The sequence below is a fragment of the Polypterus senegalus genome, chromosome 12 (assembly GCF_016835505.1).
Source record: "Polypterus senegalus isolate Bchr_013 chromosome 12, ASM1683550v1, whole genome shotgun sequence".
NCBI classification, from domain to species: domain Eukaryota; kingdom Metazoa; phylum Chordata; class Cladistia; order Polypteriformes; family Polypteridae; genus Polypterus; species Polypterus senegalus.
This window is the reverse complement of record NC_053165.1, coordinates 159,513,645-159,528,727: the sequence shown is the minus strand read 5'-3', so window position 1 is coordinate 159,528,727 and position 15,083 is coordinate 159,513,645. Positions and strand designations below refer to the sequence as shown.

General features: G+C 42.7%; 1 protein-coding gene across 1 annotated transcript in view; it reads right to left on the bottom strand.

The window, feature by feature from the left end:
• The window catches only part of LOC120540050 (voltage-dependent P/Q-type calcium channel subunit alpha-1A-like), a 514,575-nt gene extending 503,722 nt beyond the window's left edge, over positions 1-10,853 (bottom strand). Inside the window, exon 1 of the mRNA XM_039770511.1 lies at positions 10,166-10,853. Coding sequence (XP_039626445.1) covers positions 10,166-10,275 — 110 coding nt within the window. The 5' untranslated portion in view covers positions 10,276-10,853. The remainder of the gene's footprint in view (positions 1-10,165) is intronic.
• Positions 10,854-15,083: the final 4,230 nt, after the last annotated feature.

Sequence of the window (15,083 nt, the reverse complement as noted above, 5' to 3'; positions counted from 1 at the left end):
AGAAGTCAAAGGAGAATGGTCAGACTGGTTTGAGCTGACAGAAAGACTATGCCAACTCACATAACCACTCTGTATAACTGAGGTGGACAGAAAATCTCAGATGCCGCAGCACATCATAATTTGAAGCGCATGGACTACAACAGGCAGCAGACCACATCAGGTTCCATTCTTCTCAGCCAAGAAAAGAAAATGAAGAATGCAGTGGGCACAGGCTGATCAAAACTGGACAGTTGAAGACTGGAATAACAGTCTGGTCAGATGAATCTCAATTTCTGCTGAGGCACACAATTGGTAGGCATTAACAGCGTGAATCCATGCACCTGACCTGCCTGCAGTCAACAATCCTGGCTGGCGGTGGTGTAATGGTGTGGCTAGTATTTTCTTGGCATACTTTGCGCCATTAATACCAATCAATCATGACTTGAATGCCACAGCCTATCCCTTTGTGGCCACAATTTACTCATCTTCTAATGGCTACTTCCAGCCTGATAATACACCATGTCACAAAGCAAACTGGTTTCATGAACATGAAAAGGAGTTCAGTGTTCTTCAGTGGCTTCCTAAGACACCTTTGGGATGTGGTAGAATGGGAGATTCAGAGCATGAATGTGCAGCTGACAAATCTACAGAATTTGCAAACTTGAACCAAAATCTTAAGGGAATGTTTCTAACATGTTGTAGATTCCATGCTATGAAGAACTAAGGCCATTTTAGACGGGGGCCAACATGGTCCAGTGCCCCTGTAGAACTGGCCCTGGCCCCTGTGCTGAAGAGATAAAATTTTAATTAATTACTTACGGTGATGTTCTGTGCCCCCATGAAAAAACACTGGCCCCACCCTGGCCCCCCTGGTATATTTGGTCTGGAACCACCACTGACCGAGGCTTTGTTCACAGCAAAAGGAGACCCTACCCAGTATTAGTGTGATGGTCCTAAGAATTTGCTCAGTGCGTGTAGTTTGCATGACAAGGCTAGTCACTGCTCCCTAGAGACTTGGGTTCAGTTTCAGGCTTTAGCACTGAACATATGCCATCCTTGGACCTGCACAGTTTGGACTTGTGAATCTTAAACACTACATTTTATCAAGAATTCCCATTTTCTCCCACATCCCAAAAGCTTGCCGGTCGTTAACTGTGGACTAATTGGGCCCAGTGTGATGATGCCCTGTAGCAGAATGGCATCCCTTCCAGGGTTGGTTCCTGAAAGGCTGCCAGTGACTCTGTATGAAAGCAGTGCAGTGTAGTGTTTAAGACTTTGGACTTCAAAACCAGAGATTGTGAGTTGAAATCCTACACTGTATGACCATAAGCAAGTCACTTCACCTGCCCGTTGGAAAAAAACAAAAGAAATGGAACTGATTGCATCTGAAATATTGTACTCCGCCTGCCAAGTAATAATAATGAAACTTGCAGTTGTGTTGGAACTGGGCAAGAGGGGCCGTTTTTAGTTCATTCAGCTTAACGCATTTCATTCTGGGACTCCATAGTGCCGACTCTCCAGAATGTGTTTAAACTGATTTGTTAATTGATTATCTCATTTGCTTACTTCGCTAATGGAGGTCCTGTGGAGTAAGCATTATGGCAATACGGTCAGCATTTCTCCAAACACGTGGCACAAGTACTTCAGTTTTTTTCCACCCGGCGTTAAACACCCATCAGTTAAGCCACTGAGGTTCATCACAAGAAATCAAAGCTGCCAACGAGAGTGAGAGAATCATTAGGAGAGCATCGTAAAACGGCAAGGATGTGAACCCTCGGTGGATCGGCGGACACCAGCCCATCTCAAGCCTCCCACCTGGATTTGTCATTGTCATTTGCTTAGTGAGAATTGGAATAATGGAATAGGTGCAAACAAGGGGTAGCACAGTGAAACTATGACTGGCACTGTGTGCTCTCTCTCTAGAGGCACACACTTGGGCTGACTGGTGACTCGACATGATCCCTATGTGGGAACACAACTCACCTAAAAATTGCAAGGTACCCAATGTGAGTAAGGGAACATGTCTGCCACTACACCGGCATGCTAACCTGAGTTGGTTCTTGTCATTTAAAATCATAGAAATGATTCCCCACAACTGACCCACTGACAGAATCACTTCATCTGTTGGTGCTCACTGTGTAGTGTAAAAAGATGCTACATAGCGCCCGACCCGACACAGATTGACACGGAGGCATGGGTAAAATAAAATTCTTCATTTCGAGGGCATATCTTCCTTGTGATCCCTCCAGCCACAACACAGTCCCAAGCACAGTACAGTACAACAAACCAAGCACTTTCTCTTCCTCCACCACTCCTCCCTGGCAACCTCGTCCTCCTCCTCCCGATTCTGGCTGTGGAGTGGTGGTCGCTGGCTCCATTTTATTGGGTACCCAGAAGTGCTCCAGGTGGTTGACTGGCGAAATCTGGCTACACTTCCAGGTAAAGTGAAACCAGTGCCCAAAAGGGGCCAGCAGCTGCTGCCGTAATACCCCCTGGCGGCGCCTGCAGAACCCCACAGAGCTGCACAGAACTCCAACCCCCATGAAGCCCTGGGGGAGTCCGAGGCACCACTGCAACCCAGGGAGACTGCCATCTAGAGTCGAGGGGGGAGAGACTGGGTTTCCCACCATCGTCTTCCTGGCAGATGTGGTGAAGGGGCATCTGGGCCAGGCATGGGCCCAGCCATCTGTTACAATAGGAACATGAAAACTAATGGCTTATACAGTACCTGTTAAGAGCCTTGGGTGGTGTTAGCTATGCAAAGGCACTATATGAAATCACAAAAAACTAACACCCCCACTCAATCACTCTGATGGAATTACTTTCCATCCATCCATTATCCAACCTGTTATATCCTAAGTCCTGGGTCACAGGGGTCTGCTGGAGCCAATCCAAGCCAACACAGGGCACAAGGCAGGAAACAAACCCACCGCAGGGTGCACACACACACGGGACAATTTAGAATCACAAATGCACCTAACCTGCATGTCTTGGGAGGAACCCCATGCAGACACGGGGAGAACATGCAAACTCCACACAGGAAGGACCTGGGAAGCGAACCCGGGTCTCCTAACTGCGAGGCAGCAGCACTACCACTGCGCCACCCCACTGGCCCATGCCAGTATGCACTGTGTATAAATACAGAAAGTAATGGCCTGTACCTGTAATGAGCATTGGGGAGGTATTTGTTATGGAAAGGTGCTATATGAAAATCACAGAAATAATCAAATGTTCCCCATTCAGACCCTCAGGCAGCACGGGGTTAAACATCCTCTGCTGAGTGAGCTGGTTGATTTGGATCACAGGCTTTCTGGAGACTGATCAAAATCATTTTGGGGCTCGCTGGACCCCGACGTTGCCAACGGCAGAGCGAGTTGGTTTTCAATTGAATTGAGGTTCTGAAGCCATACAGTTATTTCACATGTGAATGGACGCAATCAATACAGTAAAGCGATGAAAGGAAGGGGAAAATGCTAGAAAATAATAGCAAAAAAAAAAAAAAAAAGAATAGGGTATTAAGTATTACAGCAGTTGAAGACATGCTTATGCAAATTATGGTGTGACCAATTATCTTGGTCAGCATTGTTTCGAGGTGTCTGCTCTCATGCACTTTTATGTGAAAGGCGCTTTGTAAAATGCAGAAGACTAGGAACTCAACACTCAAACCACACCAACCAAGCACCTTTCAAGGGATTAGCTGTGCACAAATTCAAACCTGCGCCTTGACATTTTATTCACCCCTTCACTATCAGAACTTGCTCTGAGGTCCTAGCAGCATCAGGAACCAACGTTGTATGGGACACCAGTCCATCAAATTGCATATTTACGCACACGTATGTACTGGGGACAGTGGAGGGTCATCAATCAAACTGGCATCTTTAGGAAACAGAATAACAGACTCCAACTCTGCCTGCTGGGATCAGGCCCAGGAATTGATCCCAAGTCGCTGGAACAGTGATCAGGCAGAAATCAAACCCAGGTCTATGAGGAGCATCCCTGTAATGCCAAGGCCAAGATCTGAGTCCAAGTCCCCAGAAAACAGGCAGACTGTAATCAGTCTAGTAAATGAAATCAGGTCCCTAGGGAGCAATGACTAGTGCTTTTATAGAACAGAGATCTCTGCAGCACATGCCTACAGCGATCAGCATAAGAACTGAACCCAAGTCCCCAGAAAGTATTCAAACTGTAACCATGCAAGAACTGAACCCAAGACCATGAGGAGCATCCAGGGCTGGATTAAGACGAAATTGGGCCTGATGCTGCAACGCAAAAAGGGTCTATTTTTTCTCGGCATTGGTGCTTGTGCATTCGACACTCACCGTACATGCGCACTCAGACCGACCAAGGAGCCTTAATTGCTTGCGATGCAACCAGCCTGCCTTTATTGAACATGAATAATAATAACGATGTAATATCGTAACAACTTGAGATTAACATCAAACTATGTAACATCAACATTCAATAGCAATTGTCTGAAAAGTGCACTTAATGCAGAAAACCTAACAATGAAATACACACAATTTCACAATTCTCTTATGAAACAGAGTAAGAAAAAATGAATTTGCAGAGACATTGGGTCAAAGTGACTCAGTTCAGGGTCTTGAGGGTAAAAATTTGTCCACAATTTAAATTTCATAATAGACCAGAATACTGTCGAGGATTTTAAAAATTCTAAACATCCATGCCGGGCCCACGGGCCGGATTTTAGCTTTACTTTTACAGATAGCCATTTAAATAGCCATCGATTTTTACTGTACAACTAACTTTCAAGGTGAAAAATTTACTACGTGGCACTTACCGAACAGTAATAAAGTGGCAAGAATGCGCAAAATATTGCAAAAAACGCAGCTAAATTACTAAGTAAACTGTTTAACCTAAAAACTGACATAAATTAACGTAGCATTAACTTAAAATCTTCGGTTAACAATAAACACAACGACGTTATAGTTATGTCACAGCGCAAAGCACAATAGTAACTGTATAATAAGTAACGCTGTGTCTAGGCGTCCGAAAGTCGGACTCCAAATTTCATTCTAAGAATTATTTTGAGGTTAATAGCAAAGGAAAACTGTTCAGCTTCCGGAAAATTCTCGTCTGTTTTCATCTGGGCCTATTTCAGGAATGGGCCTAATGCTGCAGCATCAACAGCACCCACCTTAATCTAGCCCTGGGAGCACCCCTGTATTCCCTAGGTCAGGATTTGAACCAAAGTCCTTTGGGAGCAGGAGTGAAATCCAAAATCTTTGGAGGCAATTCCAAAACTGACCAGGCCAGATAGCAGATCCCAGTAATGGAAAATATGTTAACTACACAAACTGTGACCATCCCTAGAGTAGATTCCAGGTGCTTGGGAATATCTTTACAATGACCAGCACAGAAATTGAACCACCGGTCCCTGAAAAGTATGCAAAGTCGGCATGATCAGTGACCAGCACAGTAAAGGAACCTCCAGGTCCTGGGAGAACATGCAAGCAATGATTAGGCCAGGAACTGAAAGCAGGTGCCTGTGAGGCTGCGACTTGCCCAGTCATGGAACACACCAATCCCTGGAATTAATGTCTAGTGACCAGGACTGGAACTGAACCCTTGATTTCAGAGATCAGTGTGACGAGGCAGAAATTAAATTAGAGAATTCTTACAGTGACTTGAATCCAGATCCACTGGGAGCATAACTATAGTACCTAGTGCAGAATCTGAACACTAGTCCTAGGGAAGTGGTGGCAAATCAAGTAATTAAACCCAAAATATATTTGGAGAACATTACTATACTGTCATGGCCAGGAACTGAATACCATTCCACAAATGGAACACCCTTAAGAACAAGCAGACAGTGACCAGACCAGTACTGACCCTAACCTCTAGTGAGAAACTGAACCCAGGACTAAGAAGAATACGCAAACAATGAGAAGGTCAGGAAATGAACCCTGGTCTAAACACCACACAAGAACCGTGTCTAAGAATTGACTTGAGATTGTGGGAGTTGTGGGTCGCAAATGCTATCCACTGCACCATGTAACTGTATCCTCAGAATACATACGAGGAATAGGAGATGAAACTTAGTTATGGATGCTGAAGTATTATTAGTTCAAAATATGAAGTTTAATAGGAGAACATACACCATTCTGTCATATTCTGAGCCCACTTCAGCCATTACAGCCAGGGAGTATCTCACCAAACCGTGGTAAACACAATCTCATACATAAAGCCAAATTTATGGTCCGGTCCAGTATACAAATCCATACTGTTGGACCTCTCACAGCTAATTTTTGCACAGGAGGACATCACAGGCCATGCTATGGTCAAAAATGTAGTTGGTAGCTCTGCTAGTATTTTATAGAATGGAACAGATCTCTGCCAAGTTTGCACAGAATCCCCACTTGTACACAGGAAGACCGTAAGCTAGATTATGTTCCAAAAATGAGTTGATGCCCCCACCCTGGGCAGCACTGGGTACCCCTACTAGTATTAAAAAAGGCTGACAATCTGGCATACTGGATAAGGCTATGGACCGCAAACACTTAGGTTACAGGTTGAAATCCCACTCCTAACACCGTGAGACCATCAGTTAGTCAGTTCGCCTGCTTCTGCTCCAATTGGAAAAACAAAATAAAATGTAACCTGACTGTGGTGGGCTGGCGTCCTGCCCGGGGTTTGTTTCCTGCCTTGCGCCCTGTGTTGGCTGTGATTGGCTCCAGCAGACCCCCGTTACCCTGTGGTTAGGATATAGCGGGTTGGATAATGGATAGATGGAATGTAACCTGAGCCAATCGTATCTCACATGATGTAAGTTGCCTTGGATAAATGGGTCAGTCAAATAATTAAAAGCAAATAAAATAAAAGTGATTAATTTGCTGGTTAGATGGTCAGGGATTTTCTGTGGTGTCAGAGCTACAAAGACCATTTCTTAAAAGCTAGCCTGATTATATATGGAGCTGCATGTTCTCTCTATATGCTGGTTTCCACCAAACTCTTGAAGATGCGTCCATTACATGTAAAAATTTGTACTACACTTCCATGCTTTAAAGATCCTTGGGATAGTGGTCACTACAGAAAGGTATTATCTTATATATATAAAATCCAATGTATGTCTGTCTGTCTGTCCGCTTTTCACGAGAGAACTACTTAAAGGATTTGGTTTTTTCCATAATTTGCTTGAACATTCCGATTGATTTTGCGACTTCTCTCATCACGCTAAGTATCAAAGTTTGCTCGCGGTACCGATTTTTTTGTGCGAATCCGAGAGAGGGGCTACAGGAGAAGGGAAGGGGCCCTCCTCACTCATGTGCCAGCCTCCATTCAGCCTCGTCTACCTCTCGCCACGTGTTGGAGTGTACCTTGCCTCCACTTAGCTAGCAAGACCTGTTTGTTCAGCAGACATTATCATCTACAGAGTTGTTAAGGAGTAATGTTTGACATTTTTGTGAAAGAGATCAGAGCTACTTGTGTTTAGAGGGTACCTGCTCAATCGCAGAGATATCACGGCCACGTGCTTTTCTCCCCATGTTGGGGACGCTCTCCCGTCAGAGCTGAACATGATCAGATACAGTGCCAATGCTGCCTACCTTCCGCTTGGCCAAAATTGCGGGGGTTTTTTACATTTTTTTTTTTTTTAAGTTTGTCCTGTTTCACTACTACATGGGCAGAGCCGCTGGGGACAGCTAGTATTAAATAAGATAACATTCCCTAAACCACTCATTCCATTTCAAGAGTATCCCAACAGCACTAGGTTAAAGGGAGGAACCAACCCTGGACGGGATGCCAGTCCATTTTTTGGACCATTATTCACAATACATTAATGTCTCTACATTCATGCTCTTAACCTGCTTATCCTGATCAGGGTCATGGGGCAGCTGGAGCCTATCCCAGCAAGCACCAGGCACAAGGTAGGAACAACACCTAGAAAAGAGGCCAGCCCATCACAGACTACCTAATATATAAAACATAGTGTGTGCATGTGTGTTTGTCTACACTGTTAAACTTAATGTACACTAAACTTTGTACGGATTTGTACATAAGCTAGGTTTAATTTCAAAATTTAGTTGGTGCCCGGGATACCAGCTGCTAGTAGCTTATAAAGAAAAGGCAATGGACTAGCGTCCGGTAAACACTTTGAATACTGTCATCATGTTAAGGCAAACCATCCCTGGACATGATGCCAGTTCATCACACTGCACACTTCTTGCCAATCAGCCTGCCATGTGAGTAGAATTAAGACTCACATGGACACTGGAAATGCTGTCAAACTCTACACATACAGGGAATAAACCCAAGTCAAAGGAACTGTAAGGATGCAGCAGTAACCAATGTGCTTTTCTTTCCTGTAGTCCCTTTTTGGGACGGAGGAGGGAGTAATACGCTGAACATAATTGCCCAAAAGTGAAAAGACCCCTTATAAAATCACAGCAGCTGCAGCTGGGCACCCGGAATCCTGTCTTTTTTTTTAACGATTTATTTAACAAAATTTAGAAAGAATGACGATGAGGTCAGAGTTCAAAAGCTTTGACAAGCAGAGCGTCCGCCCACCGTGACCTCTTTGGGCACAGTAGCGCTTCACCTCCCCCACTCCTGAAGCGCCCCCCTGAATCCTCACACAAAGACAGTTCATCGATTCTGCCCAAAACTGATCGGTAAATTTTAATAGGGGCGGGTTGGGGGCGTCTGGGGAAAACAACTGAAATCGAGTCAGCCAACTGCTCTGAAAGCAGACCACTGGTGTGCAAATCCCGATTGCGCTGTGGTGGGCTGGCAGACTGTCACTCGGCTCGTCTTCCGCTAGCTTGGCACATTACACTGTACAAAAGGTGACAGATATGCCGGACAGTCTATGCTTCTTCGGTAACAGAAAATGTGTAGGACCAGAGTTTAGTGTTGTGCAAGTTCACACCTCACAAGAACTCGCTCAAAGTTCAGTTCACACAGATTAAAAAGAATACATTCACGTTCATAATTCACCATTTCAATTTTGAACTAGTTCATGTTCAGTTTATTTTGTATTTTGTAAGGAGTGAGAATAAATGACCCGTGAGTTTACTTTTTTTCAATTTTGCATGCCTTATATTAGGCTATTACAGTGTTCTTGAATAAAATACAATAATTATAAAGACTTTTTTTTATTTAAAAACACTTTGAGTTATACCCAGCAACAAACAAGTATAACCATATATGCTAATATCCTCCCGGTCAAAGAACAAATGTAACAGTTGGCAATTATCCATATAAATTACCGCTGTATTTCCAACCGTGTGACACAAATGGTGACTGAGGAATCAGCGGGTAGGTGAACTAACCGATTACGCTGCCGGTCAAAATTCGCGTCACATATTGCATGTCCAATAAAAATATAAAGTGGCCTCGCGAAGTGCAACGTTTTCCTAAAAGCGAAAGCGGAGATTCACGGCGTGCTCGCGTCATCGGGGGTGTAGCTTAAGCACAAGTAGGCAGACCCAGCAGTACAAAATAAATATTCGTAAAAAATCAACTATTTGTGCTTATCCGAATACCGTATTACAGGGTAAGGCAAAACGTTTGATCTGGACCTAACCAGATCCAGAATATCACATACAAGTTCTTTACTTGTAAATACGTTACGTTAAGTTCACCGTTCTTAGAAAAATGAGCTTGTTCAATGAACGCGCTCTTTTGAACTAGTTCATGCACAACATTGGCAGAATTAATACCAGAAACTGAAAAGGCAGAGAATACGGTAAGAGACAAAGAGAGACAAACGTACGAAATAAAAGCGACAAAAGGGAAATCATAAGAAAACACGTCAACGCGGCATGTGGGAGCTTCATCTTCATCTAGTAATAGCGCGACCTGAACTCTCTCTGAATCAATAAAGGACGATCCGTTTCTGGAAGCGGGGATGTTATTTGGGAGCAGGGACTGGGGGTATAGCGGTTTTACAATGCTGTATACAAATACATTTACACCGCTAAAAAAAATAACAACTCTAAAGAACAAACCCAAATAAAAACACGGCCTTCAAAGCCACTTCTTTAGTGAGGCACGTTTCTGCTTGCATACTTAAACAGCACTTTTTGAAACAGCTTGTTCATGCGATAACTCAGTTGAATTAGAAAGCCATACACAACCTTAGAAATCATTCTTTCATTTATGCTACTGAATGATAACGCGAACAGCCCAACGCTTGCGCAAAAAGCGTCCGATTCAAATCTTTGCCTACCTGGCTACACTTAACTCCTTTACTGCGTCTTTACGATTATTTTTTTCGTGTTGATATGCTGAGTGGTATCTCTTTGTCTTCCACGTAAAGTTGAACATATGTCTCCACATGTTCGGTATGTTAGTCTGTTGTTCTCGGAATCAAATACATCATGTTCTGAACTCTACATTATATCTGAAGATCTTGGTTAAACGAACAGACACCCGAAGTCACTTGATGGCATAGACGCGTGGCTAAAGCAAGTTGTCTCCGTCCAAACTACCCGCCACAATTAGGCGCTTGCGCAGTGCCTAGTTCGTTAGCTTCGCGCCAAAAAATACAACATCTGATTGGTCGGACAGAGAATTGATATGATTGGTGATTTTTTTAATACAATGAAGGATGTCCGCTCCAAAGTGCTCTTCATACAACGACTTGCATGCCTTCTGTGGATGAACTGGGAAACGAGTCCTGTTTCAAACATGGGGCAAATTAGGATTTTTTTTTAATTATTCAGGACATTAAAGTTGGTAACTGCCCTGGAAAATAGGAGACGTTTGGACTTTCAGGTCGTACTGTCATTCGGCTCGTCTTTCCGCACACTGGATGTCTCAGTTGTGGCTCTGTCATTATACTTCAGGTCCTCCAGCGGATGCTACTGCTACACAAGCTTTGCACTGTTTATAGTTGAACACGTACTTTACGTAAATCTGGAAGATTCCACCGGGCAGTGCGAAATATCACGGTGAGAACAGGTTCGGCTTCACTGTGTTGTGAATTGCCTGAAACACCCATTAAGGTCCTGGACACCTTGCCACAATATTTCTGAAAAGGATGGCTGCTTAATGATTACGTTCATTAAATCCAAGGATGCGCCCATTCCAGCTATCATTGGGAACGAGGCTGAAACAATCCCTGGATGGGGCATCAGCACATTGTAAGGTGAATACAAGCTCTCACATACACTACCGTCATTTTAGCATCATCAAATCCCCCAACCTGCATATTTTTGAAAAGGGACTGGAGCACACTGTGGAAACTCACCAGGAAAACATGAAAACTCCAGGCAGGGAACACCAGGGATGTGACCCCCTGTGAGACAGCAGCGCTACCGCTCTGCCACTGTGACCCCACCACATGTGTAATTAGTATTCATTAGTTAAATGAAGTTAACCATTTATCTGTAAAATGTAATTCACACAATTTAATGCATTTTCATCATGAAAGTGGTAACAAGTACAAATCTCACATCTGCAGAGAGCTGGAATATCATAAATTTAATGTGTTCTCTGTGGTGAATGCTGCTTGCCGCTGCTGTCAGTTCAGGAGAAAGCCCCAGAAGCTCATAGTGATTAACAATTGGGTCGGTTTTAAGATGACGTTTACGATGGTGTACTTCGATGATAAAATAAACTACAAGATTAAAGTGGACATTTCAAGATTTAAGCCAAAAGTTCCACTTTAATCACAAAATGCACCTTTTGACTGTGTCTCTAACTTTTTTTTTCTCTGTGGCTCAAATGCATACGTTCTGATGCTGCTGTAAAGGTGCAAAAAAAAAAAAAATGACGGCACAGAAGATAGTATGTGAGACTTTTAAAATGTATTGTGTCTTATTAGCGAGCGGAAGCAGAGAGCGGATCAGCGAGCGGAAGCAGAGATCGGCGGCGTCTCCCACAGGCACGTAGCCCTTCGCAAACACCCGAGCAAGTTCACCTGAGGTAAAACCGGCAGCTGACCAGTAAAAATAACCGGCAGTGAGAAATTAAAGTCAATCGCTCAGCGGGTGGTGGAAACATAAAGAGACGGTGATTCAGCTGAACACGGAAAGCGCCGAAGCACCTATAAAAACAGCAAAGATGACTTCAACACTTAATGTAAGTTCTATCTGCTCTCTGCCCATCGAGGGCACGTTTATATGTTGTGTGTCCTGCAGTATGTACAGCTCAGGTTTTCCGGCCGACAGTGCAGATAGCTTCACCTGCCAAAAATGTTTAGTTAATTTAGAGTTGGTCGGGAAAATACGCGAATTGGAGGACCGCGTTAGGAATCTGATAGCGATTAGGCAAACCGAAAATTGGATCGACTGGGTTTGTTTAGATAGTTCGGCTACTTCTGATTCGGCTTCAGTCTCTCCAGGTCCCACTGTAGTCAGTGCGGCGAAATCAGCAGCACCAATTCAGCCACAGGGCGAGTGGGTAACAGTAAGACGGGGTCTAAGAATCCAAAATTTAGTCCCCAGCACCCAGGTCACCAATTGGACCCAGAACAGGTTCTCAGCTCTCCGCAGCCTGTGTGAAACTGAGAATAATAAAGTGCTCATAATTGGCGATTCCATAGTGCGGAATGTTAGAATTCCAAACTATGTTAAACCAGCAGTTAATGTTAAGTGCCTTGCAGGGGCCAAGATTTCTGGCATAAAGGCGCATTGGACCGTGTTGCGATGAAGTATCTACCTTATTGCTGCATGTCGGCACTAATGATATTTATTTACAGCAATCTGAGGTATTAAAGCGGAACTTCATCTCTCTATGCACCAAAGCTAAAACAAAATGTCGAATTTAATTGTATCTGGTCCCTTACCAAGATTATATAGAGGGATGTGATTTATAGCAGATTGCATTCCTTTCACTGCTGGCTAGAAACCTGGTGTGCAAATAAAAGCATAGCGTTTGTGAACAATTGGGATGATTTTTGGGAAAGGCCTGGATTTTTCAGAAGAGATGGTCTTCATCCTAACTGGAGGGATCTTATGTATTATCCCAAAATATGGCAGCAAAACTGCCTGGTTGACTGATTAGAGCACCATCCAGGCCGCAGTCATGTGATCTTAAATCACAGGCTGTTGTTTATCCCACCTGTTATTTTCCTGAAGCTGTTACCCATAATCCCTGTTGTGGGGCATCCAGTAAATTTAGTCTTGATACAAACCATAAATTAATTGATAACCAAAAATAAGGTGTATAATTAGACCAAGGGATAAAACCAGACACTCCACCAGGGGCATCTGTAATAGAAATTTAATTCAAATTAAAACAAAAATATATCAGCAGTTCAGAAAGAACCATGCAGTTTTAAATGCTGTTTATTGAACATTCGCTCTCTTGGCACTAAAGCTGTTTTGGTAAATGATATATATTAAGTACAAAATCTGATCTGTGTCTTCTTACTGAAACCTGGCTTAGTAAATGTGACACTGTCCCCTAGCTGAGGCGTCACCAGATGGATACTCGTTCCTTCATAAGTCTAGAGATTCTGGTCGAGGAGGAGGCCTTGGAATAATTCATTGTAACAAAATGCAAATCACTCCTAAAAATTTAGGCAACTTTACATCCTTTGAGGCATTCATTTTAAATATTAAAACAGATTCCAACACAATTATAGTGCTAGTCTACAGACCACCAGGGCCATATTCATTGTTCATGACTGAATTTAGCAACCTTCTGTCTGATTTGGCTATAAATTATGATCACGTAGTTCTGATGGGGATTTTAATGTACACATTGATGTGGAAACTGACACTTTTAGCAAATGTTTTACTTATTTGTTAAATTCAGTAGGATTTTGTCAGATTGTCAAAGGTCCAACTCATAATCATAACCATACATTAGATTTAATTATAACTTACAAAGTTGAAATTCAAAATTTAAATATTACTCCATTAAATGTAGTTATTTCCGATCACTTCTTAATTACATTTGATTTAGTTCTGCCCATGCCAGCACTCACAGATTAAAACAAAGACAGTGCGACATCTAGATTGTAATTCTGCTTCAAAATTTATAGATACCTTGAGTAAGTCGAGTGTAATTGTGGAAAACCATTTAGATCAGTTAACATCAAATGTAAACGTGGAAAACAATTTAGATCAGCTAATATCACATTATAATGTGACCTTGAGAGATGCTCTGGACACAGTGGCTCCCCTAAAAACAAAAGTGATCAAAGCACATAGAAACTCTCCCTGGTTTAATGAAAATACTCGAGCTCTTAAATTAGAGTGTCGAAAACTGGAGCGCAGATGGAGAACAACAAAGCTACATGTCTTTCAAATTGCATGGACAGAGAGTGTTAAAAATATAAAAAGCCCTCTTTAAAGCTCGCTCAGAATACTATTCTACATTAATAGATAGCAATAATAAAAATCCTAGGGTACTTTTTAGAGCAGTGGCTAAATTAACAAATGGGAATTCAGATCAACAGTGCAAAATACCAACAGATATTAGCAGTACAGACTTTATGAACTTCTTCAATGAGAAAATTAAAAATATAAGATCCCAGATCTCAGCATCACAGTACAAACCAAATACTAGCTTAGCAGACCCTGCATTACATTGCATTCAGCACTTTAATAATTTTAATCCTGTAACTCACAGGAAGTCTTAACTTTAATTACTAAAATGAAGCCCACTACTTGTTCCCTAGATCCGGTGCCAACAAAACTAGTAAAAAGTGCAATGGATGTTCTTGCAGCCCTATTAACTGCATGGCACAGTACCTGATGCACTAAAAGTGTCAGTCATTAAACCTTTACTTAAAAAGTCAGACCTAGACCCACACATACTAAATAACTATAGGCCTATTTCAAATTTACCATTTCTCTCTAAAATACTAGAAAAGTAGTCGCCAGTCAGCTTCAGTCACACCTTACGCATTACAATTTATTTGAGAAATTCCAGTCTGGCTTTCGCACTGGTCATAGTACAGAAACGACACTAACACGGGTTGTAAATGACATTCTGATATCCTCTGATGAAGGAAACTCCACTGTAATTATGTTGTTGGACTTAAGTGCAGCATTTGACACCATTGACCATTCTATTTTACTGCACAGGCTAGAAAGCGATGTTGGGCTTACAGGCCCGTGCTCGCTTGGTTCAGTTCTTATTTATCAAATCGATTCCAGTATGTACAGAAATGTGCTGACAGTACTCCATCA